General features: G+C 41.4%; 1 protein-coding gene and 1 long non-coding RNA gene across 3 annotated transcripts in view; one reads left to right on the top strand and one right to left on the bottom strand.

Moving 5' to 3' along the window:
• Window positions 1–27,996, top strand: BTK (Bruton tyrosine kinase). 2 transcript variants are annotated; one of them, XM_074358870.1, is made up of 20 exons: window positions 21–158; window positions 6,027–6,207; window positions 8,098–8,264; window positions 8,800–8,898; window positions 10,760–10,828; window positions 12,322–12,403; window positions 17,358–17,486; window positions 17,799–17,866; window positions 18,690–18,877; window positions 19,305–19,367; window positions 19,964–20,018; window positions 20,304–20,383; window positions 20,562–20,689; window positions 21,504–21,578; window positions 22,356–22,527; window positions 23,049–23,265; window positions 24,280–24,344; window positions 24,951–25,069; window positions 25,581–25,738; window positions 27,515–27,996. In XM_074358870.1, the coding sequence occupies exons 3-20, from the start codon at window positions 8,124–8,126 to the stop codon at window positions 27,584–27,586; spliced, it is 1,980 nt and encodes a 659-aa protein (XP_074214971.1). In that variant the 5' UTR covers window positions 21–158; window positions 6,027–6,207; window positions 8,098–8,123; the 3' UTR covers window positions 27,587–27,996. The 2 variants fall into 2 exon arrangements, with proteins under 2 accessions (XP_010968134.1, XP_074214971.1); XM_010969832.3 differs by lacking the exon at window positions 6,027–6,207 and having other exon boundaries at window positions 1–158.
• LOC105080739 (uncharacterized) overlaps window positions 1–27,999 on the bottom strand; it is a 30,708-nt gene that overhangs the window by 2,059 nt on the left and 650 nt on the right. Inside the window, exons 2-3 of the long non-coding RNA XR_836378.3 lie at window positions 7,621–7,746; window positions 4,678–4,794 (exon numbers count right to left, since the gene is read on the bottom strand). This is a non-coding gene — a long non-coding RNA (uncharacterized LOC105080739). The remainder of the gene's footprint in view (window positions 1–4,677; window positions 4,795–7,620; window positions 7,747–27,999) is intronic.

Below are 27,999 nucleotides of genomic sequence, written 5' to 3'. Positions count from 1 at the left end.
GTGGCTGTGAAAGGGTGGGGTTTGCTCAGACTGTCCTTCCTCTCTGGACTGTAAGAATATGTCTCCAGGGCCAGTGTCTTCTGAGATCGAGTCCCACCTTCAAAGTCCTGGCATCTCAATGCATCTGGGAAGCTACCTGCATTAAAGTCAGGACTAAGGTGGGTCTGGGGCACGGCAAGGGCTGGGCAGCAGCTGCTAGTACCTTCAGTGGTACCCTTGAAGGCCAGAGAGACAGCATGGCTGGTGCCATATAGTCTTGCTGGCGTAGGAGGCTGGCGGAGGGTGGGAGTGTCATCAGCGCAAGGCCCTGGCAGTCCCTTCCGATGATCAGAGGGGGCTGTAAGGGTCCTTTCTCAGGAGCGTTGTGGGGGGCAATAAGAAAAGAAAAAAAGTGACATGAGGTGACCATCTAAACAAGTAGCAAATGTTGAAAAGAGGCACCTTGGAAAAACTTGGCAGAAAGGTAACATTACCAGCAGCAAAAAAAGCCAGGATAAAAATAAGCTGTTTGATCAAATATTGCTGGAAACCCCCAAATGGGTGCTTGTGTCAATGAGACCCTTAGAAGAAGAAATTTTAAGAGGTAGATTGTCTGAAAAAGTGGTGAAAGGTCACATGCCACAATAGGCCTTTGACCTATGTAAGCTGAGGAAAGGCACTGGCTAAACTAGGGTGTAAAGCCACCTGCCTCCGGCCGCATTGGGCCACTGGTGCCGGGATCAGAGCTGGCTTGTTGGAAGGACTGTGTGCACCAACCTCGTGGTAACAGTGGGTAAGAGACTGGGCCAGAGGAGAGCAGCCTCAGCCTCAGCCCAGATGGTGTGGCCAACCCCTGAGGTCGCGGGGAAGCTTTTTCCTATCACCAATGCCTGCCATGTGCACAGCTCTCTTTTCTCTGCTCTTCATCATTTTCTGCTCTCCTTTCCTCTCCTCTTCTCCATCCTCCTCCCCTTCTCCTTCCCGTCCTCCTCCTTTCTCTACCTGTATCCCCTCTTCTTTATCCCTTCCTTTATTTTGTTCATTACTACTCCTGGAAAAGAGTCAGCACTTAATAAATATTTGTGGAACTGCACTGAATTCTTGCCCCTCTCTTACCCTGCTGTTTTCCCTTTTCCCTTTCCCCTACTTGCCTGATGCCTTCCCCATAGAATTGTGAGCTTTAAGCGTGTTAAGCTATGTAAAGTAGGTAAAATAGGGCCCAGCAATAGTACGTGCTCCTATCTCAGTGTTTGCTCTTCTTTTTCTTCGGCCTGAGACCTGCCAGTGTCCCCAGATGGCCTGCCTAGAACAAATAGTGTAGCATTTAGAATAAAAGGGATTGCTGGCCCTGACCAAGACTTCCTTGGATGAGCTGCTGAACCTCCAAATGTAATTCCACTCCAGTTTCCCGACCACCCAGCTCTCCAAGCTCAAAGTCTCTATCCCGTGCTGTTTCGTTTCCAGAGGCAGGGAAGCAGCAAAGCCCAGAGGCAGGGGTGTGTACAGGTCAGGGGCTGTCCTCTGTGCTGTTAGTCATGTGCTAGTTCTGCTCCTTCCCTCATTTTGCCTGCCAAGCCACCTAAACCTAGGGTGCTACAGCCTCTTGGAACCTCAGTTATTTGATAAAGTGTCACCTTCCAAATAAGCCACAAGATGCATATACCCTAAATAATCTAAAGCGTTCTACTGAAACATGATCCCTTAGGGTTAGCCCTACCTATTCTGACCCCTTTTATATTCAGACTATTTAAACTATCTGCTTGTGTTAAAGTCCAAATTTCTGTTGCTTCTGGCTAGTGATGTGTTTGTTTAGAATCCTTTGTAAACTCCTTATAGTGAGAACTGGTGCAACTTTCCATCTGCTTCTAGGGTCTTGGTGCAATTTTAAATTATCATCACTATGATTTACTATTTCCATTCGAGCAAATTTCCTATAGAGAGTTTCCTTTCGGGGGACTAGACCCATACCAGGAAGTGATTTAGGTATAAAGGGAAGATATGGCTTTTGAAAACCAGTTTGGGTGTTCTCCAAAGAGTCATCAGCTATCTGCTGCTTTTTGCCCAATGATAGCATGCAGATATCTGATGGCTAGCTCCTGGGAATAAGGGAGAGCCACAATTTTCAGTGAGGCGGTGCTCAACAAGCTAGAGACAGACCTTGACCTAATTCACTCCAAAGCTGCTTGGTTATGCAAATAGAGCCATCAGGGGAGGGGGAGAGAGAACTCCTCTGAGGACCCTGAAACAAATGGGCCACGTGTGACTTTCAGTTTCTATGGAGGCTCAGGTGCTGGGCCTGAGGGTGTTGGGAGAATATTTGAAACACAAAAGCCTTAATCTCAGGCTTTCCTCCTCACTCTCGGAGAGCCATCGCCATATGCCCTTCGGGTTAACCTCAGCTGAACTACAAGGAGAAGCTCATCTCACTGTCTTGGCTCCCGGAAATCAAAATGAACTAGAGTCTATTAGCTCACCCCTACAGATTCTCCTGCAATTAAAACAGAGTAAAAAAAGCTGATTAGAAATGGAGCAGAAAAGAGACAAAGGTGTGGGGAAAGCAGGCTCTCAAAAACTGCCATTTGGAGTGAAAACTGGTTACAGTGTTTCTGGAAACTATTTTGTCACTATTTTTCAAAATGCAAAATGTACATACTTTTTGAGTTGGCAAAGTGTTTATATAGAGATCCTAATATCATGGGAAAATAATCAGGAATAAACAAGAACTTTAGATATTTGGGGGGAAATGTATGCTGGGTGGATGGATAAATGGATACTTAGATTGATAATGTTAAGAAAAATAAACTACAAATAGTATGTGCAATATGATCTCAAATATGATAAGAAAAAATGCAGAGAAAAATAATGGAAGGAAATATGCCTAAATATTAATGCCTCTGGATAATGAGCTTATAATTGATGTTTTCTTTTTAACACCCCTGTGCCTAAAATATTTTCTATAATGAACATGTGTTATGGTGATATTGAAGGAAAAGTAAATAAAATGTTTAAACCAGGGAAAACAAAAACTAAACTGAAAAAGGCCAAAGGGGCACACAAGTCCAGAGTGAAAGACACCCCAGCAGTCACCCTCAGGGCCAGAGGGACAATGCTGAAAGTATCACCACCAGTCTGATGCTGAGTGTAAACTTGCAGATTGGCTATTTGGCTCTCCTTCCATCATTACTTGATGATAATCTGTTGTCTCTAGTGCAGGGCAGAAGAGATAACGAATCACAGGTTCAGAAGTTTCTAAAACCACAGAAGAAAACTGTAAAATGTTAACAATATAAAATGATGAAGATGAACCAGAGTGCTGAGACTCCTTAGAAATGACTAGAGCAGATGAGAATTTCTCTGGTTAGCTAGCAACCAGACAACTGATTTTGGCTGGAAATCTTCACAAATGTGATCACCTATAGCACTGACCATGAAGCTTATCATCAAATAATTAGGTTTCATAAGGGCCTCAACAGAGCTTCTTGGGAACTTAACAAGAGTAATTATAGCTCTTTGTTGCTATGGTTATTATATTTTAAAGAAGACTTCTCTTCTGGTTCCAAGACTGGAGAATTTTCAATCAGAGTCTCAGTCAAAATCTGAGAGATGATTCTTGGGACTGGGAAGAGAATTTATCCTATCAGTTATACTCTAGTCTAATTAGAGACCATTGATAATGCTGCCAGATTTCATAGTAAAGCCTCAGGAAGATAAGGCTAAAAAGGGAACAAGGGGTAACATGAAGTGCATCATCCAACACAAAAGCTGGACCTGGGTTTGCCACTTTGTCTAAGTAGCTGAGAATTCATTCTGAGAGTGGAAAACTATGATCACATGATACAAATGTTCATGGTTGTCTTATTTATAATTGAAAACAAACCACCTAAATATCCATCAGCAGGAGAATGGATAAAAAATTGTGATGCATTCATCATATAGAATACTTGATGCATATAAAAATGAATGAAATGTATGAACTAGAGCTACCAAGATAAATAAATCATAAAACATTACATTGAGAAAAAAATCAAGTTGCTGAAGAGTATGTACCACTTATATTAAAAAGTGAGACATGCAAACCAATACTAAATATATTTTTGTACTTACATATGTAATAATGTAAAAACATGCCTAGGAATGATAAATGCCAAATTCCAGATATTGGTAACCTCTATGGATGGAGGGGATAAAATTGTAGAGGAGTACACAAGGGAGTTTTGACTGTATTTATTTAAAAAAAAACTAGCAGAAACAATATGGCACAATATTAGGATTCTATGGAGCTAAATGGTGAGTACATGAGAGTAATGTTATTTTCTGCACTTTCTGCCTATTTGCAGTATTTCATAATGTAAAAGAAAGTACATTCAACCAAAGTTTTATATACACAGTAAGCAATAACAACACTAGAATAGAGAGTGGGTGTTTCACCTAAAACCTATGCTTTTATCCATTAATAATGAAAAATCCTGAGGAGAAAAATAGCCAGTGACTCTAGGCATCCACCAGCTAAACAAGATCTCCTTGTAGAGGATTTGAAGGAAAATGTAAGAAAACCTGGTGGGACTGAGAAGAGTCCTCCTGTGGGAAAAAGTAAAATTGTCAGTTGACAAGGACAGATCATCCTTTCCAGCCTAGAGGAATATTGCAGAGAAAAGTGCCCCTGGAACATGAATTCTCTCTTACTTATCCTGTACTTACCACTGTTTCCTCCTTTGCCGAATGTTCTTAGTAGATGGAGAGGGGTCTGTCCCAACTGCTCTTTGATGATAGCCATGGGGAATGACGGCGTGCTGAGGTGGATGGCATCACACTTCACTAAAGGCAAAAAAATAATAAATCCCTCTGGGAGGCAATGAGGTACAACAGAAACAGCAAGGGCTGTGGAGTCACAGATGGATGAGGTTGGGCAAGGCACATAACCTCCATGAATCTCACTTTCCTCATCTGCTTTTTGGGGGGAATAAATGAAATAATGCATGTAAAATGCCTGATGGATGGAGTGCACTGAGATAAACAAGAATGCCCTCCCATTCCCCTGGGGAGAAAAGGGAACGGCCAGAATCTTCCTGGGCAATTAAATAATGCTTTAGAGGAGAAATGAACAGAGATCCCTGCTTATTGGATATTTAAGCTAAGTAGTTATTTGAACTATGACTGAGTATTTCTAACTAGCATCTCCTGGACCCTTCCCAGTTATAGATAGGCTGTGTCATTTTCTGATTTTTGCTCTGTTGTCATCCCTAATAGTGTTCGATCTTAGCATGAGCAAAGATAGGAACCAAAGGTGGTTTAGTTCACTGATTTTGCAAGTGCTATTTATATTAGTTCTTTGGCATAGTGCAGTTTGTAAAATGACTGAACTCATACTAATAAACATTCTCTTTTGGAATTCTACTGCACCACAGGGAGCTGGGAGGCTGCAGAGGTGGCCGTATGAAAATCTTTGCATTTGTAGTTTAAAATTAGAGAACATTATAACACTGGAACTCTATATTGTAAATGAAGAGCTTTGTGAGTGTTTCTACTCTTTTTTTTCTCCTCCTCTTTCCTTATATGAAGTGTGTGTGTGTGTTTAACATTCATGTCACTTCCGTTTCCACCCCCACCCCCACCACTTGAGTGAGGTGCAGGGTCAGCCCTCCCCGTGCATCTTTTGTGGTTGAATTGACTCTCTGGGCTGCTGAAATTGTTAGAAAAAAAATTAGGACCTTCCACAACAAGTACCCAAAGAAACTGCAACCACCCTCTACCCAACTTTCAGGAAGACATACAGACAGATGCCTCTCCTTTCACATTAGTGGTGGATGGACCAGTGGTGACCAAGAAGAACTACCACATTTTCAGGCTGTGTGTCTGGAATGGATCACAAGGAATAGAGGCAAAGCAATCAAAGAGGGAGCAACCAGACCATGGAACTCCCAGTAGTCCTCCAGCTCCAAGATCTAGAGGTAGAGGATATTTCACCCCTTGCTCAGAGGGGCGATGGCTAGTGAGAGGCTTACTTACTTCCTCATAATTAGACCAGCACTAAACCTTACCCCCCACAGACACTTGAAAGAGAGGAAGGCTTCCTCTTGACAAACTGGATTTGTTCTAAAAAAGAAAAAGAACAGAGGCAGCTTCCAGAAGGACCTGTCTCATAGGAAATAAGAGCAGAAGCCAAGCCTGAAGCAGATGCTGGATCTGAGTGGGGAGTGTATCCGCCAAGAGTTTGCAACAAAAGTAAAGGTAAAATGATGGCTGCGCTTTACTTATCTAAAAAAGCACAACTGGACATGGATTGTTGGGATGCTTCTGATCCAATTTACTGGTCATGCTACTCAACTTCTTTAGGGTTTTATTTTGTCTTCTGTAAGTTGAGTCTTTGATTGTGAAGGTGCTTAATTGGAACTCACCTTAGGAACAAATGGGATATTAGTACAGGGATCTTGATGAGTTGGCAGTTCCTGAGAATAGACTATTATTACTTGGTTACCGCTACTTCTGAGTAAATGAAAAATCTTCATGTTAAAAGAAATCTCTTTGGGGTTTGAGCTGAATCTGAATGTTAGATAGGACTCTAGTTGGTTGTAGACTCTTACCAATTTGTCACTCCTGTGAGAGACCATTTAAACAGGGGAGTCAGGGAAGAGAGCCGTGTGGCAGAGTGTGGTGAAAGGTTTGCTCCTTTGCCCAATTTTTCTCAAAAGATCATTTACAAAACATTAAACTAATCCACCACCAGAAAACAGTAGCATCCACATGGTGGATATGTAGCAAAGCAATCATTCTGAACATCCCTGGTGTTCCTTTAACCTATTTTTGTCTCCCCAGTATGATAATAGAATCTTCTACACCACAGGAAAGAGCAAAATAACCTCAGGCTTCAATAAAAACCATTCCCTTGCTTTCCTGGTGTGAGCAATAACCTATGCTTGACAAGTAGAAAAAACTGCAGAGCTATTTATTCTGCTTTGATGGTGCCACCAAAAGCATAAGGAGTTTAGTTAATAATAATAATAAAAACCCTACTCCGCTTCAGGAAAAAAAAACCCGCCTCTAGCAAAACTTGAGGGGGAAGGGACTGGTGATTTTTTTTTTTTTTAGTATTCTTTTAGTTTTCCATTTTTGTGGGCAGTATTTATATTTTCACTTTATCTTTCTAATGAAGGTTTGGGATTAGTAATATAAGATTGTGCATTTAAGTGAATAACTGATATGAGGTGTGTTTTGTATGAATAAAAAAACAGTGGTGACTTTTTGTAAATTTCTTTGCCTTTCTGTATTTCTGTTACCTAAACTGAATCTTTCTGGAGTACTGTAAGTTTGGAGAGGCTAAACAAGTTACTTTTCATAAATGATCAGAGATGGCATCTGTAAGAGTAAGACAGTTGCATCACTTTTGCGTGATGCTGTCCAAAAAAACTAATCTAAGCAAAAAGGAAAGGAAAAGCCATAAAACAAAAATGGCTGCCTCTCAAAAAATTGTGTTTCAATTTTAGAACAAGCTTCTATCCTTTGTAGCTCAGCCAGAGGGTGATGGGCAAAATCAGTTGGGTGGCAGTTAGTAGATGTCCATAACTGCAGGTGCAGCCTCCGTATCCTTATTAGACCCCTTGGTTATAGACCCCAGTGAGACAATGTATGAAAAATTACACTTACTGTCTAGGACACTGGGAACTGAAAGTCCAATATCTGCCTCAGTGGAGTTCTGGCACCTGCATTATCCCTTCTGGGGATATCAGGGTCAACAGCAGCACAGAGACTTTTGCCGTTCACAGATTCTGCCTGTATCATAAAAAGATGGTTAGTGTAAAGCTGCCTCTAGACATTACCAAGCACAAGAGTCAGTATTACTTGATATCCATAGCATTCCATTGCCTTATACAAGAATCCAATTTATGTGAACTCACAATGTAGAACTAACCACCCCCCAATTCAATGTGCATCTATTATACCTGAAAACTGGCAGAGATAGGGGCTGTGGAAGGGGGGCATCAAGGTAAGAAGAAGGTTCTTTTTTTTAGCTTTGAACGTTTCTATTCCATCTGAAACTAGGTGGCTAGGCTGAGGGGGAACCAGGAGGGATGGGGATCAACCCAGGAGTGCTGGGTCCTCGAGAACTTTCATTATCAACAGCACACAGTGAGCTCCAGAAAGAAGTTATGGCTGCAGTGATACTGGAGAGCATCTTTCTGAAGCGATCGCAGCAGAAAAAGAAAACCTCACCTTTAAACTTCAAGAAGCGCCTCTTTCTCTTGACCGTGCAAAAACTTTCCTACTATGAGTATGACTTTGAACGTGGGGTAAGTTTCTTTGTGGTGAAACCTGCGTTTTAAAGACCTGGCCTCAGATCTGCCTTGGGGAGGAGGTAGACCCTTTCTGGCTGGAAGAAGGAGGTAGAAGGGACCCAAGTACACTTCAAACTCACCAAAATATTTCCTAGTCTAGAACTAGCTAGTCATACAGGAGCAAAAATTCAAAGGTGCTAGGAAGCCATGGAGGAAATCTTACTATGGATTATTGCAGTTGGTGAGTACTCATTAAATGACGGTTAAGCATGAAATCCAAGACTTGGAAATTGCTTCCTTATTTTTTATGATAAAAAACACACAATCATTCACTCTTCTGTAGTATTTGCCCTCCATCTGGTAGTCAAAAATGGTTAGATCGATAGATCTGGAAGTTGTTTGGGTTTTTGTTTGTTTGTTTGTTTCAAAACGATAGGTCCTGCTATAGAGCATGGGTGTCATCTCACAAAGTTAGATAACGAAATCTAATCATCTGGTTGCTTAATAGCTCTTAATCTTTCTCCATTTTCTTCCTCATTGTCTTTCTCAGAGAAGAGGCAGTAAGAAGGGTTCAATAGATGTTGAGAAGATCACCTGCGTGGAAACTGTGGTTCCTGAAAAAAATCCTCCCCCTGAAAGACAGATTCCGGTAAGAAGAGCTGTTGTCAGAGCCAGGGCTGGGTGGGGGCAGTTAAGAAACTTGGAACACTTCAATTCTCTGTAAATAAACGGTGATGCTGTGCAGTGAGGAACACAGTAAAGCTCCCTTATAGATTCTTCATTCTGCCACATATTGGTAATACTGAGTCTCAGCATTTCTTGTCCAAATGCAGAACAAGTCACTTAACCTGGAAAACTTGTAACACCAATTTTCAGATTATATCATATCAAGTTTTTAGATTGATCAGATCTAAATTGATCAGTTTAACTCCCTCAGTCACCAGGATCAGATTTACAGGCCTGAGTTAGTCTGAAATCTAGAACCCTGGGGTTCTGAGTCATGAGATTCTTTAATAGTTCACTGTTTCTTCTCTCATTTCCAAGAGCCTCTCCAGGGCATAACATCTACTGACTTCATAGCTGATTTTTTTTAATGTCATTTTTCCCTGATGACAAGAGTAATGCGTATTTATTATAGAAACTGTGGAAAATACAAAAAAACCCAAAAAAGAAGATGAAATCATGCATAATCCCATTATCCAGCAAAAACAACTATTAATATGTTAGTGTATGGACTTAACAGATTTTTTTCTCCATTAACGACACATACACTCACACTAATATATATATTACATATTTAAAACAGTGAATCATACTCCACATCTTGCTTTGCCACCTATGTTTTCAATTTAACAATATATGAAAAAATTTCCCCATGACAATAGATACTCTTTAATAATATGATTTTGATGACTGTATAGTATTCCCTATCATGGATATATTGTAATTTGTTTAACCAATCTCCTATTAACACATCTGTCTGCAGTGATTTGATATCATAAACTATGTTGATAGGAACATCTTTGCATACATCTTTATTCTTTTCCTTATAATAACTTCCTAGGAGTAATTTTTGTTGTTTTCTTTATAAAATCTGTGTGCTTAGTTATTTTTCTATTTTTATTCTGTTTTATTTTGTAGTAGAATTTGAATATCATCCACTCCTACAAGCTGTGTATGAGAGTATTTCTCTACATTCTTTCCAACACCAGATATTTTAAATACTTATTAATTTAAAAGTGAAGAAAAATGTATTTTATTGCCGACTTATTTTGCAAATTTTTTGCTATTCATAAGGTTGAACAGTTATACATCTGCAGCTCATTTATATTTTTCCATTTGTGAATTAATTGTTAATTTTTTGGCCTATTTTTCTATTGAAATTTTTACATTATTCCTAGAACTTTTAAAGAGATCTAGATATATTTACTTTATAATATATGTTAAAATATTTTCACAGTTTTTCATTTATCTTTGAATTTTGTTTATGGTGTTTTTTTTAACCATACTAGGTTTTAAAGCGTATGTCGTCAAATTAGTTCATCGTTTTCTTAATGGTTCTAGGGTCTTGGAAAGACTTTGTCTGTCACAAAATTATATAATCACTTACAGTTTTTTTCTATTATTCATAGCTTCATTTTTCTTTAAAATATAAAGGTCTTGAATCCGTCCAGAATTTATTTGGGTGTGTGACGTGAAATAGCTACCCTAACTACCCACCCACTCCCACCCTTGACAATATTAGTGGTTAGATGTTTATTTCAGCACCATTTATTGAGTAACCTCCCTTTCCTCAGTAATTTGCGATGTCTGAGGGGTTTTTTGAATAAGTATGTGTAAGATGCTATGGATGTGTGTCCCTACTGGGATATAGGAAGCAATATCTAAAGATTAGCATTGTCTGTGCAGGAGAACCTTCTGGAGCCACTGCAAATGATTCCCAGCACCCAGGGAAATCCAGAAAAGAGAATCGCATCAACCAATAACTATGATTTCTTCTTTCATTGCAGAGAAGGGGTGAAGAGTCTGGTGAAATGGAGCAGATTTCAATTATTGAAAGGTTCCCTTATCCCTTCCAGGTGAGGTGTTTTCTCAGTAGTTCTCAAAGTTATCTATAAAATAATTGTTAGGGCTGGCATGGGTTGAGAGTGTTTGCTTTTCTATTTTCCAATCAAACATAGTTTCTTTTAGCCTCTACACCTCAAAGAGAATCCATAATGGCACTAATTCTATTATGGTGTGTCTTGTCTATGGTAAATGCATTGAGAAAGATGCTCTGTTTGTTGAGTGAACATTTCACTTCCTTCTTGTTCTGCCTATCTGTCTAACGGTGGTCATGTGGGGTGAAAAGACAGAAAAGGGGAGGGAAGGAGTAGTATTAGGAAGTTCAGTATGGGGAAGACTTATTAGACTTACACATAAACTTAAATTCTATTCTAGTCTGGAATAATTGAAGAGCCACACAGACATCTGTTTGGTAGATGCAACGTAAGCCATAAGGGAGAGCAAGAGCTTCAGATTTGAACTTCAATTTGGTTTACTTATGTCCTGAGAACTCTGTAGGCCACATTTCGTGAATATAGCAGCCTCTGCAACAGTGAAAGCCAGAAAAGGAAGTGGAAAGTCTCAGGGGAGGGGGCTTTCTGTCATGGATTTATGAGCACAGTAAGACTAACAAGCAAAAAGAAAAATGTAAAAGGATCCTGTTCATGTCCCTAACTGTATCAAAGTTTATAAAACCTGTGAAGGAGGGGTGTTTTAGACATAGTTTTTACCACCATTGTCTTTCAACAAGTTGATGTTGTTTGGCTGGGCTACTGCATAATGCTAAACAGCAGATAATTCAAAATTAATTTACATTTGATTTTAGAATCCATTATGTGATGTTTATTAAGCCTGTGAGGGTTGGAACCACATCTTATATGTTTTGTACATCTCCATCACACCTAGTACAATGCATTGTACACATGTGGTGTTCAAAAAATACTGATTGATTTGATGATAATGCTTAATATATACTTCACTCTTTTTGAAGTGGTTCCAAACTTGGTTTATTTTGGCTAATGTTGGCAAAGGGAGGCCACTAGACAGTGTGAGGGGGAAATGATCCATGAGTTAAAATTTTGCTCCATATTGATGAAGTGTATAATCCACGTGTCCTATTCAAGACTTGTTACATAAATCATTATTTCAATTATCCTCTATACAAACTCAAGGTTTAATAACATCATAAAATATCCTTCACTGAATAAACACAAAACTGTCTCCACCAAAGACTGAAGATTACGAACTAAGTTTACACACGAATTGAAACACAAGTCAAGAGGACCTAGAGTATTTTAAAAATCTAAGAGTTTCTAAGTCCTACATCCCTGGTTATAAATTCTTTAGGAATTCTTCAAATGGTTCACATGACCCCAGCCCCACTGCTCACTGAAGATCATTCCTCTTTGTTTGTTTGTTTGTTTTCTGCTATCAATATACAAAGTTGTAGCTTAAGGTTAGTTCCTTCAAGGTCTTTATACTTTTCTCTGACTCCTAACTGCTGAAGTCTGTGTGTCCATTGCCTCAGGTTGTATATGATGAAGGGCCTCTCTATGTCTTCTCCCCAACTGAAGAACTGAGGAAGCGTTGGATTCACCAGCTCAAAAATGGTGAGAATTATTTGGAAAATAAACTAGTTTCCAAAGAAAGAAGGAAAGGAAGAAAGGGAGGAAGGAAAGAGAGAAATTGGCAGAGAGGGAGGAAAGAGAGAGAAAAAAATGAGAAAGAAAGAAAAGAAATGAAAGAAAGAAAGGGAAAGAGAGAAGGGTAGGGAGGGAAGGAGAAAGGGAAAGAGGGAGGAAGAAAGGGAGAGAGGAACAAAGAATGGATGGAAGGAGGGAGGTGAAAGAAAGAAGAAAGGGAGAAGGGAAGGAGGGAGAGAGGAAGGAGGAGAGAGAACTGGGAGGGGCAAGAAATATTCCATTTTCTTCCATATTAGTAATACAATTGAGTTTAATATTCCATACTATGAATAAAAGATCATGTGCCAGACTAAGAGTTTGAACCCAGTTCTACCACTATCTCTACAGTGCAATTTTGCAATTGTAGGCCCCTCCAGTTCCCTATTTATTAAAAAAAAAAAAGTCCCATTCTTTACACCAATTACAAGGTTGGAGTGGTATAGTATTCAATGGTTATTTCAATATTTTGAATCCTAGGTATGAAATATCTAGTTCCCCTAAATTAAATAAATCATTATGAGAGTGCTTGGGATCAGAGTAAAGAACTGGTTCCAAGCCCTCTTCTACCACTAATAAGCTGGGTGACCTCTGGTAAGTAGGCCAACAAGCTTCTTTGAGGCTCAGGTTCTTCTTCTGAAAGAATAATAATGATGCCTACAGTACATACATCCAGGGTTGTCCTACGGATCAAATGAGGTAATGTATGTGAAAGCACATGGAAAACTGTAAAGCATTGTACAAGAAAGCACTGTACATCTCTTCATTGTGGATAAATATTATCCAAGGAACTATTTCATGTTCCTTGCTTTGTGAGGACCTCAACTTGAACATAGTTCAGCATTTCACATAGACCATACAGTGTCCGTAGATAAACTCAACTGTAAATGTTGCAGCACAGGATGCATGCACACATATTTGTGTGTATATATAGCCATATGTCAAATGACTGAGAGATTAACTGGTTGAGTTGACATCAGGAAAGGCTGCCTAGAGAAACAGGAAGGATGGCAGACTGATAACGGCATGGTTGGGTTATTGCATGACAGCTCTTTGTCTTAATAAACATTTATATTCTGATATTCGGTGGCTGACTATACCAGCTTTATTCACTCCCTGAATGCAAGTCTGACTGGCCAAAATAAAAATCTTCGAATCTTTCAAGCTGAAAGAGGAGAGGAGAAAGGAAGAGAAGAATCATTTATCGAATTCTTGCTATGTGACAGATATTGAGCTAGATACCTTATATTTATTACCTCATTTAATTCTCAGCAATCTTGGGCTAAAAACAGTAATAACACTTAATGAGCACTTACTCTGTACCAGGCTCTGTTCTGAGTGCTTCAAATGTACTAGCTCATTTAAACCTCACAATAAGTTTATGAAGTATGTATTTAGAGATGAGGGAACTGAGGCTCAAAGAGATTAAGTAAGTTGCTCAAGGGCACACAGCTAGTGAGTGGTGGAGCCTGGGTTCTTAGCACATCCATAGATCTGTTAGGCTCCAAAGTCTAAGGTTATTACATAGTTTTATGTTGCTTGGTTCTTAAGACCAGAAAGTGAACCTGTACCTTGTTGCAAGATATTCTAGAGAAAGTCCACGTTGAGATTACAAATAGGTGATATCTTGCACCACACATTCCAGTACTTGCCATGTTTTGAAGTAAGAGGTCTGCTTTAGCCCTGAGGTTACAAAACAAGCAAACACTTCACTAGTGCTTATTATGATCCAAAATCTCCTCTAAGTTCTTTACATATATTAACTCATTTCTTCTTCATATCAACCATGTCAGGCAGTAATTTTCATCATCCCCATTTTACAAATGAGAAAACTGAGGTGTAGAGAGGCTAAGTAACTGGCCCAAAGGTACTCAGTAAGTAGCAGGGTCAAGCTTTGAACTCAGGCTCCATAGTCTCTGCTCTGGACCAAGATGCTACTTCCAAGGCAAAGAAATATATGCAGAGGCTGAGCTGGAGCTCCAGGGGGCATATATATTTGTACTTATTTAGTTCTCTCCACAGTGCCTCATACAGTGTCTTGCACACAGAAAGGGCCAATAAGTGGTTGTTAATTGATTTTTTCCACAAGAGTAAACCACCACTATCAACTTGTGCTCCACATTGATGGAGAGCTAGGATTTAGTTTGGAGACAGGGAAAGGTGGTACATACCAGCTGAGGGGAAATAAAAGGAGTGAAAAGTGGCATGCACAAGTTAGTAACTCCGTTAACACTTCAAATGCTAATTTCAAACCCAGTTTGTAAATTAGCCCAACAAATATTTATTGGGTGTCCACTATCTTCAAGGTTTGAGTAATGACCAAGGATAAGAATATCCAGCTTGTAAACTTGGTTTATTGACTCAGATGTTAACCGTACTATATTGATTATGCACTGCTATAAAAGTGTATTAGGTAAGTAAAGTTACAATAGTAAAAATAAAGCCAAAACAACAAACAGAAACTACCACCACTTCAGTTGGGTCTTTAGTGCGAGTAAGTTGCAATTTTGCCTTCTCTCCCTTTCTGTTTTATGGAAGGCACTTCCTCCCTCATAGTTATTCCAGACTTGGGTGTATGTCTTGTGGAATCTGCTTGGGCTGACAAGCTCAGAATTAGGCATTTTGCAACAAATATCACAGTTGCTGGGAGATTTAGGTGCAAATCCTAATGATCCTATAACAGCCCAGATGCTGGCAATACCAACAGTGAGATACTCTAAAGCCATAAAAATCCCACTCTAGTGATAAGTTATCCCACTCTGGGGTAAAATGCACCAACTGGAAATCACTCACATGAGAAGGGGACCTCACTGGAATACTGGCTATCTCTGCAGTGGTATTGGCTGTGAAGGGGCATGAGGGAGCCTTCTGAAGTGCTGGATCTGAGTGGTGGTTAAATGGTTATAGACAAATGTGGCTAGCTGGCTACCTTAGATTGCACACTTTATTATATGTAAGTTATACCCCAATTTAAAAAGTAGGGCCTGGGGTACCTCATATCAAACTTCCATTTTTTTCAGTGGTACTTTCCATGCAAAGGTTGTATACCTGAGGGCTTAGCCACAGGCTCTCTCCTTCTATTTCCTTGAATGTGGCAGTGGGCACTTTAATGTTACAGCACCCCAGATATTTGTCTGCATCCATTCAAGAATCTTTGTTTGCTCAGGCCCAATAGAGCCTATCTTAACTGCAACTTCAAAAATAAGCAAATGACCTTACTTCACCAAAATGAATAAAAGTGTCACTGGTTAAACTCCAATGACATATGTGGGGAGGAATAATTCATTCATGCCTGAAATAGAATTTTAGTCATTACCCTAGTAAATATGAACATGAGAGACCAGTCTATCAAGTACTTGGAATGTGCACCAACCATTAATGCCTCCCAGACAGGGCTGGCCCCACACATTGCTGAAGTAAGCAGTCTTCCTCTAGCCCCCCCACTTGGACACTGTCATAATCAGTTTGGGCTGCCTAACAAAATATCACAGACCAGGTGGCTTAAACAACAAACATTTATTTCTGGTGATTCTGGAAGGTCCAAGATGAAGATGTTGGCCAATTTAGTTCCTGGTGAGAACTCTACCTGGCTTGCAGACCTGTCACTTTCTCACTGTTCTCACATGGCAGTCTCTTCTTATAAGGGCACTAATCCCATTATGAGGGCTTCACTCTCATGACCCAGTTACCTCCCTAATGCCCCATCTCCTAATATCATTACTCTGGGGGGCTTCATCCTGAATTTGGTGGGGGGAGGGACACATTCAGTCCATAACAGACACTCTGCTTTTGCAATTCTCTCCTAAGTAGCTGAAAATACCAGCTCTGCATTAACCAACTAAAGAAGGGGTGTCATCTTTGAGAGACCTCTTAAGAAGCACACATTATTTGGGAACGTAGGGTGGGTTCTTAATGAATGTGCTGGAGGTGGGGAGGACAGGAAGGCCTATGTCCTCTCATAGCATATTAGCATAGCTTATCAGAGCAGCTAGTTGTTGATTAAGAATTCTAAGAATTCTTGACATGTTTACTGGTGCTCAGGCCTGCACCTGATGATCTTCAAATCCTTGGGTGAAGAGTAATGGCATGGGGGTGGGGGAAGGGCAGAGGGTGGGGGCAATCAGTCCTGGCTGGGAGGAGTATCTGGAGCACTGCTCAGAATTGCCATTGCCTGGTAATAACAAAAGTCAGACAGACTTTTGGTTGGTTTTTCTATTGTTTCTATTCTATCCTGGGAGATCTTTTTGCAACCCTGTGAGGGAAATGGAACTGCTGTGTTTATCTCCTGCAATGAGCTTAACCCACCTCAGGGCCCTCGGAAGACTAGAACCAAGTTTATTCTAGAGGCAGAATCACCTTCATTTGATCCTGAGCTCTGCTCTGTTGACTATTCTATGAACACAAAAAGCCTGAAGCAAAGGTTCTCACTAAGGCAAACAACTCTAAGAGATCACTCAAAGAGCTGGGACATTGGTATATTGAGAGCTGAAATGAGAGTCTCTGGCTTGGGCACATTGTTTCCCTTATCTGGAAAAGACCAGTATAATTGACACCTGCCTTATAGGAAGATTGCAATTGCTACCAGGAAACCATAGATAACATATTTTTGTGCTGGGGCTCTGGAGACAACAGATATTCTTATCACGCTGGTCGTTCGTTGAGAGATAGTCATCATGACAGACCGCTGAAGAGAACTGCACAGGAACGTTGGGGCCAAGCATGTGAGCCAAATGGTCCTGTGTCTGTCTGCTTCCCTTCAGGGTGGCTGAGGAAGGGGCAGTTGTTTGAAGCTCACCACTTAACTGAAAGAGGAAAACATGCCTATGGTGGATTCTTCCACATGTCAGATATGATCTCTCTCTCTCTCTCTTCTCTCCTGTTACAGTAATCCGGTACAACAATGATCTGGTACAGAAATACCACCCCTGCTTCTGGATTGATGGGCAGTATCTCTGCTGCTCTCAGACAGCCAAAAATGCTATGGGTTGTCAAATTTTGGAGAACAGGAATGGAAGTAAGAGATCTGATTAATATAATTTGTCCCTTCTTTGACTCTATTCATCACTTTCTCAGAGGTCTGTCAAACCCAGGTTTGTACATTTTGGTCAGTGCACAAAGGGGCCTGGGAGAGGGGATTAGTGGGAGCCAAAATCCAGCTGTTGTTCTGCTCTCCTAGCTGGGCGACCTGGCAGCGGGCTGTATCTATGCAGACTTTTCCTAACTTACCTAAAGTCACCGTGTACAAGAGCAAAGTTCCTGACCAAACCCATCCCTGGACCCTTTCTGAAGATGCATTCTGTATCATCACTGGTTTCTTACTTTGCAGGCTTAAAACCTGGGAGTTCACACCGAAAGACTAAAAAGCCTCTTCCTCCCACACCTGAAGAGGACCAGGTATACATGGAAACTGGGTGCTGCTACTGCTTAAATAGAAACTTATAGTCACACCCTGAAAACAGACCACAGTCTTAGAATTCCTCTGGAATTTGGCAGTGTAAATTGGTATTCTTGCTGAGACAGGGGATTTTTCCTTCTAATTAGGACTTCCTCTTTAGGGGAAAGATAGAGGGTATTAAGAAGCTCTTGGCAAATGTGTAATCCAATTACCTGTTTAAAACAAAGTCTGATTTTTTTAATGAAAAATATTTTCAAACATGAAGTTGAAAAACCTTAACAGCGAATACCCATATACCCAATATCTTGATTTTACCTCTAATATATAACTTTACACCTTGATTTTGGGGGGTTACTTTTTGAGATCTAGAAAGCCCTTTCTCATATATTGTAAATAAACAGGGCAGGAATTATTATGCTCATTGCATAAACAAAGAAAACAAGGTTCAGAGACATTTAGTAGATCCATGTACTCATTTAGTGCCAAGAAGCTTTCCTAATTATGGCCATACATGCTTTTTGGCCCGGAAGGTTTAAAAATACTGACGCCTGGGTCCGACCCCCAGAGATTTTTGACATAGTCTTCAAAACTGCCTGTTTGTCAGGATTGTTAGCTGCCCTCTAGATGGTTCTGATGTGCATTCCAGGCTGAGAGCACCTGGATGGATGTTTAAAAGTGGTTGTTGAATGAATGCTGAATAAACATTTTATTTTGCCTGATTTGGGTTAGAATGGTGTCTCTAGTAAGCCAGAAAGTTGGGGGAGAATAGGAGACTGCTTGATACCTAGCCAAATCTCCCTACTTTTTCTCTTAACTACACAGATCTTAAAAAAGCCACTGCCCCCTGAGCCAACAGCAGCATCCGCCTCAACAAGTGAGCTGAAAAAGGTTGTAGCGCTTTATGATTACACGCCAATGAATGCAAATGATCTACAGCTTCGGAAGGGCGATGAGTATTTTATTCTGGAGGAGAGCAACTTACCATGGTGGCGAGCCCGGGATAAAAATGGGTGAGTCCACACCTGCCCTTCCTGAGCCTGTACGCCCCGCCACTCTATACACATGCAAAATGCTGCAGCCTAATTCCCCTACTCTGTATCCTGATCAGAAATTGTTCTTCCACACCAAGGTGAATATAGTCTCCCTCCGAGTACTTCCCGGAGTGCAGCCCTACGGGTGATCACCTCTCTGAGCCTGTAGAGTCTGGCTCACATGTTGTCGTGTACATATTATCAATGCCATATGTGCAGTGTGAAGAAGCTACACACTTCACTGGCCTAGCCATGCATCAGCGACATGATCCTCTTTGAGGGAGGGGCATGGTTTATATACTTCCATTTGAGATTGATTCTGAGCCCAGGGATACAGGGTATCCAAATCTCTCTCTGCCCCAGGATGGGGAGTGCTGGATGATCTGCCACGTTGTCTCCTCTACAGGCAGGAAGGCTACATCCCTAGTAACTATGTAACTGAAGCAGAAGACTCCATAGAAATGTATGAGTGAGTATGCTTACATGCCCAGCACACAATCTTCCCAGAGGAACTAAACATAGTATAAAGTTTTTTATACCTTCAACAAATTTTTTTTATTTCAAGATACTTACTAAAATCAGTGTCATATTGGTCAAATGATGCCACCATCCCAAGTTAGTGCCTATGTCTTGCCTTCACTCAAACACCCTCTGTTTGTGAGAGCTGGAGAGGTCACTACGCCCCCCAAATCCAGAAGAACCACAATCAGAAAGAATAGGCAATCTGATGGGAAACATCTGAAAGTGTGAAAATATCCAACTTACGCAGTTGTCCTTTCTACCTAATCATGGAATTAGGTTGTCCTTGAAGGCCCTGTCTCTGATCCTTTCCCTGCAAATTTCTGCCACCTGTCTTTGCCCTCTATTCTCCATCCCCATGAATCTTCAGTGCTAAGCGGGCTTTAGGAAAGGGATGCAGTGTGCTATGCACCCGATAGGCACTCAGTAAATAGGGATTGGGTGAATTGACTGACTCACTGACATGAATGAGCTGCAGAGGGCACTCTAGACTCTGAGCTGCTTACACTATGGCCTAGGAGCCATGCAAGCCCTCTCTCTTTACAGGTGGTATTCCAAACACATGACTCGGAGTCAAGCTGAGCAACTGCTAAAGCAAGAGGTAAGTGTGCAACCACAAGCAAATGGCATTTTCCTTCCACAACAAGCAAGGATCCTGAATTGAGGGCTTGCTGCTGTCCTCCACCTCCAGGCAAGGCAGTGTCAGGGCCATCATATTATAGCGTCCCAATTATAATTTTCAGTGTCAAAAGTAGTGAGGCTGCAACTCAAACATGGAACTTGACAGTGAAATCAGGGCTTCTATTTTCTCTCTGGTTTGAGCAGGTGGGATGCAGGTGTGAGCACCACTTCCTCCTGACAGTCAGCTTCTTTTTCATTGTTTCAGGGGAAAGAAGGAGGCTTCATTGTCAGAGACTCCAGCAAAGCTGGAAAGTATACTGTTTCTGTGTTTGCCAAATCTGCAGGGTGAGTGCTACTGTTTCAAGGCCTTGGTACAAAGGACAGGGGTGCACACACAACAGCTCCTTAATGGAGTGCTCCTCCCACTTCCTCTGTCCTTTAAACTCAAAACTTGTCCCACTTCACTCCATGGGCCCTTTGGACCCTTGTTCCCAAGTTGCTGACTCAGCATCTATTTCTTCAGGGAACCTCAAGGGGTGATACGCCATTATGTTGTGTGTTCTACACCTCAGAGCCAGTATTACCTGGCTGAGAAGCACCTTTTCAGCACCATCCCTGAGCTCATTAACTACCATCAGCATAACTCTGCTGGTAAGTACCAGGGCACCAGGGAAGAAGGGTTTGACAAGTACCTGGAGAAGCAATTCAGGACAAAGTGGTGACATGAAGAATATGCCTCACAGGGTAGTGGGAATTAGCTGTGAAATAAACCCATGCGATGCTGGGTAGCGATCAAGTAAAGAGGTGGTCAAAGGCAGACCTTACACCCAGTAGGGACTGACTTATTTGGTGATTGATGCTCAGTTCTAAGGAAATACATAGAAGAGACCAGTAATTAATCAATCAGCAGTATCCGCTGAGTTCCTGGTGTGTAATAAGCAATTTCTTTGGTACTAGAGGAGTAGCATGGGAAAATTATTAGTTGAGGTCCTCGTCCTCAAAGAATATACAGGTTCAAAAACATAAGAAAAGAGTTTCTAAGCAGTGTAGACATTCTAAAAACTAGGAGACTGGTGAGAGCATGAATACATGGGAAAAGCTTCATCAAGAAGGCTTGCTGCTGTCCACTGTCTCCAGGCAAGGCAGTGTCAAGGCTGTTATTTTATGGAGTCCCAATTACACTTTTCAGTATCAAAAGCAGAAGCAGGATGTGAGCTAAGCCTGGGCTGGGACTTGGGGATACATTTAGTTGGGGAGTATATTTCAGTTAGCATTCTTTTTTGTCCCTAACAAATGTTTGTGAGAGGAGAAACTTCCAGAAAAACTTGGGTTTGTGGAGATCTTCTGGGATACACAATGTACTGGAAAGATCAACATTGGAAGTGTGAGGATGTAAGTAAGGGTGTGTGAGGCATCTCACTCCCCTGTGCTGCACTAGCATCATGACCCTCTTTGTATGTTTCAGGACTCATCTCTAGGCTCAAATATCCAGTGTCCCAACAAAACAAGAACGCGCCTTCCACTGCAGGCCTGGGCTACGGTAACTGCTTATTTCTCTAGGGTAGGGTAAGCTGGCCAGCTTCAAGGACTATGTTTGGCAAACCCAATCAGACCTTGCCTCTCAGTGTCCTTACAGTATACTCTTCTGCCCCAGCTGCCCCAAGGAAAGTTAAGACAGCCAAAGAAACCAGGGGGGTGGAGGGTGGGAAGGGATAGACTGGGATTTCAAAATTGTGGAATAGACTACACTGTATAGCACAGGGTAATATACACAAAATGTTATGATAACTCACAGAGAAAAAAATGTGACAATGAGTGTGTATATGTCCATGAATAACTGAAAAACTGTAAAAAAAAAAAAAAAGAATCTTAAGTAGAGAAAAAAAAATAAAATAAAATAAAAATAAAAGACATATTATCCAAATGCAAAAAAAAAAAAAAAAAAAAAAAGACAGCCAAAGAAGTTATTCAGTGATTTTTTCTCCCTCTGGTGGCTCCTACTGGGACTGCAAGATAGGTTCACAAAGGGATTTTTTTTTTTTAAGTGTGGTTAAAATAATATAATCATCATAAAGGGATTTTAAAAGGCTTTCTAGTTTATCTTCTTGCTCTATGGCTGACTTCCACCTAAAATTCTCAGACTCCTCCAACCAGTAACCCCGGCCCTAAGATTTACCTGAGTAAAGACGGATTAGTATTCCTGAGAATTTCCATTTTACTGCTTGCCTATTTCTACCTGCAGTAGGGATTCTTATCTATTGTAGGAATTATACATACATGACTCCCAAAGAATCACATCAAATCTTTGTTGTTATAGGATCATGGGAAATTGATCCAAAGGACCTGACCTTCTTGAAGGAGCTGGGGACTGGACAATTTGGCGTAGTGAAGTATGGAAAATGGAGGGGCCAGTATGATGTGGCCATCAAGATGATCAAAGAAGGCTCCATGTCCGAGGATGAGTTCATTGAAGAAGCCAAAGTCATGATGTGAGTTACAGTCCAAACTCAACTCTCAATCCAGTTGCTGGAGTCTAGGAATTATCAGGATGTTTCCCACTGTGGTTTAAGGTGATTTGCAGTAAGAGAGATTTGGGACCAGGGCCTGAGGTCAACCTTTGACTGGTGGGAGTCCAAACTGCTAAGGTAATCATTTCTGTGTCTTAGATATTGGTTGAGAATAGTATTGATCATGGGTGAGTACTGCCTCAGTAGCATTTGGGGGTAAATGTAGAAAGTGAGACTTTCAAAAGGAAGAGTGATTCTGATGTAGCTGTCATGTTCATTCAGTCCTAGGCTTGCTTACTGTTTTATTGATGGGCTTCAAATCCCGGATTGCCCTCACATATTAGGCACTTTTGGAGTTTAGGGTGGGAAGGAGGAAAGTCAACTTGTTATGATTGTACCTTATCTGACACTCTACTCCCAGGCCAACTCCTTTCCTCCCCAGCCTCTTTCTGACTAGCATGCAGAGCCAGAAAGGGAGGACTGGTTCATTGCCTCTCCTATAGGAATCTTTCCCATGAGAAGCTGGTTCAGTTGTACGGCGTCTGCACCAAACAGCGCCCCATCTTCATCATCACTGAATACATGGCCAATGGCTGCCTCCTGAACTACCTGAGGGAGATGCGCCACCGCTTCCAGACTCAGCAGCTGCTGGAGATGTGCAAGGATGTCTGTGAAGCCATGGAATACCTGGAGTCAAAGCAGTTCCTCCACCGAGACCTGGTAGGACCTCAGAAGGATTGGCCTGGGTCCAAGGGCTGAGGGGGTAGAAGTTGCAGAAGACATATCACGCATGGATGAGGAGGGTTGCTGGAGCCATCATTTCAGCTTTATCTAGAAAACACTCCAAGTTTGGTAAGCCTCTGCCCCAGTGGACAGCCAGTCAAGGATCTCCAGCCTCAACACCACAAGTTCTGCCATGGTGGGAGCCAGAGCACTCATCCCCAGACCCCCACCATGACAAGGAAATGCTGGGGTCCTTCAGGAGCAGAAGGGCAGCCCTGGTTGCCAATGGGACTGCTCCTGGCACAGAACCATCATTTGGTTACATCAGAGTCACAAACTGGGGGCCTGTTGGTGCATTTGGGTTTTTTTTTAATGTTATTTAGCAAACACTTAAAAAGAAACATTTCACATTTTTAAAAAATGAATTTATAGCTTCTCTTGAAAATCTAGACCATCTTGTAACATCAGGCCCACATTCTCACTGGCCATGCTAACAGTCAGCTGGAGATGAGGAGTAGCTGCCTCCTTTAGACCAGTCACATGCTCTCCACTTTCCTGCCATTTCCACCCACCCACTTCACTCTATCACTCTCCCTGCCTGGCCTCTGGAGGTGGCCGAGTTTGTGCCCCTGTTTATTTCTGCCCGGCCAAGGCTCAAATCACCTTAAAACCACTGGCAGACAAGCAGAAAACAAAACACACTTGCCTTCTGTTCTCCCTTAATTCTCTCAGCATTTCAATACAGGAAAGATGTAGTGGAATTGCCAATGTGAGTGAAACCATTCTGCAATTCCTCAGTGCTTTACTTATGACTACATAGCAGATGACTCTACATGTGGTGGAACTGCAACAAATTTCTCAGTGGTATCAACTGACTCCTGTTAGGTGGGAAGGTGTCTCTGGTTGAAGGAGATGAGGCTTTCCTGGCTTCACTCCCTTGGTGGGCAGAAGCTTTGTGCCTTTAACCTTTGTGCCAAGGACCGAGTCTCACTGGTATCTGTTGCACTACAGGCAGCTCGAAACTGTTTGGTAAATGATCGAGGAGTTGTTAAAGTATCTGACTTTGGCCTGTCCAGGTAAGTGTGTCTTTTCCATCTTTCCTTCTAAAATAAAAATAGCATGGTACAAATGAGGAGACACTGTAATTTTTAATCCTCTCCCCTTCTTTTCCCTAATTCTAGTCTTTTCCACCATCATGATCTTTTCTTTCTCTGAATGATTTAAGTCACTTCTTTCATCCTTCTGTTTTATTGTTATAGCCCTCTCTTCTCCTTTCTCCCTCCCTCTTTTTTAAAAGCTAATTTCCCCAATACTTTATCTTGACCTGTTAATTCTGTTGACTTTACTCCATCTCTTCTTTCCTAATCAGTCTAATTCCCACTGACAAGAGCAGAATAGAAGGAAGGGAAGGAAAAGGAAAGAGAAAGGAAAGAGGGATAGAGAAGAGGAAGGGAGTACTTATTAGATCTTATTTCACTTCATCTTTGTGTCATAACCATACTGTCAACCAGGGAAGCTAAATCAGGTATCAAAACAGGGATATGTTAAAAATAACATTTGTAAAAGACACTGGTTGGCCTGTAGCTGTGTTTGTGTAACTCTTATGATGGAGCCAAGAAAATTTAAGCAAATATCAAGCTCTCTCCAAAACCTAACAGTAACAAATCCTGAATCCTTTGCAGGTATGTTCTGGATGATGAATACACAAGCTCAGTAGGCTCTAAATTTCCAGTCCGGTGGTCTCCACCGGAAGTCCTTATGTATAGCAAGTTCAGCAGCAAATCTGACATTTGGGCTTTCGGTAAGTGAATGAGTATATGGATTATACAACTCGAAGGAAAAAGAATGCAGTGGGGAAATTCACTTTGCAACCTGCACAGAGAGACTGTTATTTGTTCTTACTTTTATTCACCTAATCCTTAGGGATTGCTCACTATGTCAGGCACCACAAGGGTTTCTGGGGATAAAAACAGTAAACTAGACATGATCCCTGACTTCTCAGAACTTACAATATATTGAGGGAAACAAACAATTCATTCAGTATTCCACAGCTTCTGAATATTGATTATGTCCCAGGGACTCTGCCAGACCCTATCGCTACAAAGACAAATAAGATGCTGTCTCTCTCCTAAAGGAGCTAATAGTCCAGGGCAACCCTGTTGCCCTCCAGTGTAGTCAGTACATTAGAAGTCTGAAGAAAATGAAAAAAAGCAGAGGGGGGAACCAGTTGAAGGTAATGTTTGAAGTTGATCTAGGAAGACTAGGATCCCTGCTACCTGAAAACAACTTAACACATTGTTTTCATCTTCTAGGGGTGTTGATGTGGGAAATTTACTCTCTGGGGAAAATGCCATATGAGAGATTTACTAACAGTGAAATGGCTGAACACATTGCCCAAGGCCTACGTCTCTACAGGCCTCATCTAGCTTCAGAGAGGGTGTATACCATCATGTACAGCTGCTGGCATGAGGTAAGTGTTTTATTAGGATCTCTTTCCTCGAACCTACTTTCCCTACCCTCCCTGGCCACACAGCAGCTAGGCACAGACCCATAGCTGTGCATATGCTCTCAGGCCCTGGCCTGCATCCCAATCTTTTCATGGCCAGAGGTGGAATTTCCCAGGCCCACTACAATTCTCACTAGAGTATCATTAGCAGACCTTAATACCAACTTGGCTTTAGGGAGAGGGGGTGTTGTGGGGCCATGTCACCTAGCATAAACAGGCAACCAAAGGCACTCAGACAAGTATACATACATTAAAAAAGAAAAGTCACTAAAATTTGTGTTCATTCCTTTGGGAGTCAATGGTCCTTTCTTCTACCTTACTAACTGTGGACCTTTTCAGGCTGTGGTCCTCAATGAAATTTTTTAAACCCTAAAGCCTGAAAGGGAACTAAAATAGGTAGTGCTTGTGGGTTTTTTCTTCTTCTAATACAGTGCATTATGGGATATGTGGGTAGATGTGGTATTTTGAAAATAAAGAGCCTGTCCCACTATTGTTAAAATGTTTTGCTGCTCTCACGTTGGGTTCTTCCAGGGGTGCCTTCTCCACTTTCAGTAGATCCTTGGCAACCTTAATTTGGCAACCTAATCTCTAGTAGGAAACAAGTACTCAGCTCTAAGTTCTGCCCCACTAGAAACAGGGAAGGACAGACAGTGTCCAATAAGCACATATAAGAATCTGGAGTCCTCTTGGTGAGGTGAAAAGGGGGCATCTGGATCAGAGCATGGCTCTTCTTCCGACAAACGACTGAGGTCACAAAGAAAGCGTGGAGAGAGGGAGAATCGCTAGGAGCCATTTCCCTTCTCTCTCCTGTGCCGTCCAGGATTAAGGGTGATTGGCTCTGCTCCCTCCCAACTAGGACATCCTCCCTCTGCTAGTTAAGTATTACAGACAGGCACTTTCTCCACAGCCTGTTTAAAGTAGTAGTCACCAAACTGGAGTCACATCAGAATCCCTGGGGAGCGCTTAAAACTACAGATAACTGAGCCTTACCTCCAGAGATTCTGATTAGGTATGTCTGGAGTGGAACTCAGAAATCTTTTTAAATTTCCCAGGAAATTCTGATACTCAGCTAGGTTTGAGAACCACTAATTTAAAGGAACAAGAAACTGATGCCTTTTTGGTTCTGATGGACTGAAACATTTCTTGCCTGAATATGTATACCCTGAATCACTAAATACCCCAGGAGCTTATTGAGCGTGGCTGTCACAAAGGTCCTTAGTCTAGAGGCCAGATGGTGGTAATAAGAGGTCCTAGGTTCTTAGGATCCCTGCCCACTGATGTAGCTTGTGGTCTCAAAATGTTCATTCCTTTGTTAACTTTGGCTACAGGATGATAGAAGTAAATGTTTGAAACTAAACTAAAAATTATCACAGCTTACAGAATTTTAGTTCTGTCAACCACTTAAACTTGTTTGGTAGCCATTTTTCCTACTTGAGGATCCAAAATAAGAATGCATTGATTATATAATTATGTAATGAATTTGCCCTGAGTTTTAGTCAATGTTTGTCAGTGGAGTTTTCAAATTGTCCTCACCACATTAATAACCTGAGTTACTAAAGATTTAAAGTACACGAGGACTTTATCAAGCATTTCTATGTTTTCCCTTTTTTTTGTAATCCACAGGGTATGCTATTAGGCATATAGTAAAAATTTCATAAACATTTGCTGTTTACTCATTACATTTCCCTTGAATTCCAGATTTTAGCCACTATAACACTGTATTTTTTTCCTTGGTTTTAGAAAGCAGATGAACGTCCCACTTTCAAAAGTCTTCTGAGCAACATTCTAGATGTCATGGATGAAGAATCCTGAGCTCACCAATAAGCTTCTTGGTTCTACTCCTCTCCTCTACAAGCCCCAATTTCACTTTCTCTGAGGAAATCCCAGGCTTACAGGCCGTGGAGCCTTTGTCCTCTCACTGAATACACAAAGGCCCCTCTCTATATCTAGCAATGCCTGTCTGTCTCTTCCCTGGGATAGTACCTTCTGAGTAAAGGGCAAGGAACTATTGTGAAATATCCCAAGAGTATCAAGACAGACTCAATTTGGGATGGAAACATTTTGGGGGAGGGAGGGATGTAAATAGCCTCACAAAGGATCCCACAGCTCTTTGGGTAAGCAACAGAGCTTGGGGGGAAGGAAGCAGAATTTGGCAAGTATAAAACAGTGCCCTAAAACTGGGAAGGGGGGTTGTTTTGATAAAATAAAATTACTAGAAAGCATGA

Source organism: Camelus bactrianus, chromosome X (assembly GCF_048773025.1).
Source record: "Camelus bactrianus isolate YW-2024 breed Bactrian camel chromosome X, ASM4877302v1, whole genome shotgun sequence".
Lineage (NCBI taxonomy): Eukaryota > Metazoa > Chordata > Mammalia > Artiodactyla > Camelidae > Camelus > Camelus bactrianus.
The sequence above is the reverse complement of the archived record's forward strand: the minus strand, read 5'-3'. Positions and strand labels throughout refer to the sequence as shown.

What these genes read in the sequence shown, in the direction of transcription:
- BTK (XM_010969832.3), top strand. Translation starts at nt 8,124, where the DNA reads ATGGCTGCAGTGATACTGGAGAGCATCTTTCTGAAGCGATCGCAGCAG. An exon ending in TTTGGAGAACAGGAATGGAA is followed by an intron (nt 17,487 to 17,798) that starts GTAAGAGATCTG and finishes CTTACTTTGCAG; the next exon opens with GCTTAAAACCTGGGAGTTCA. An exon ending in CACTGCAGGCCTGGGCTACG is followed by an intron (nt 21,579 to 22,355) that starts GTAACTGCTTAT and finishes TTGTTGTTATAG; the next exon opens with GATCATGGGAAATTGATCCA.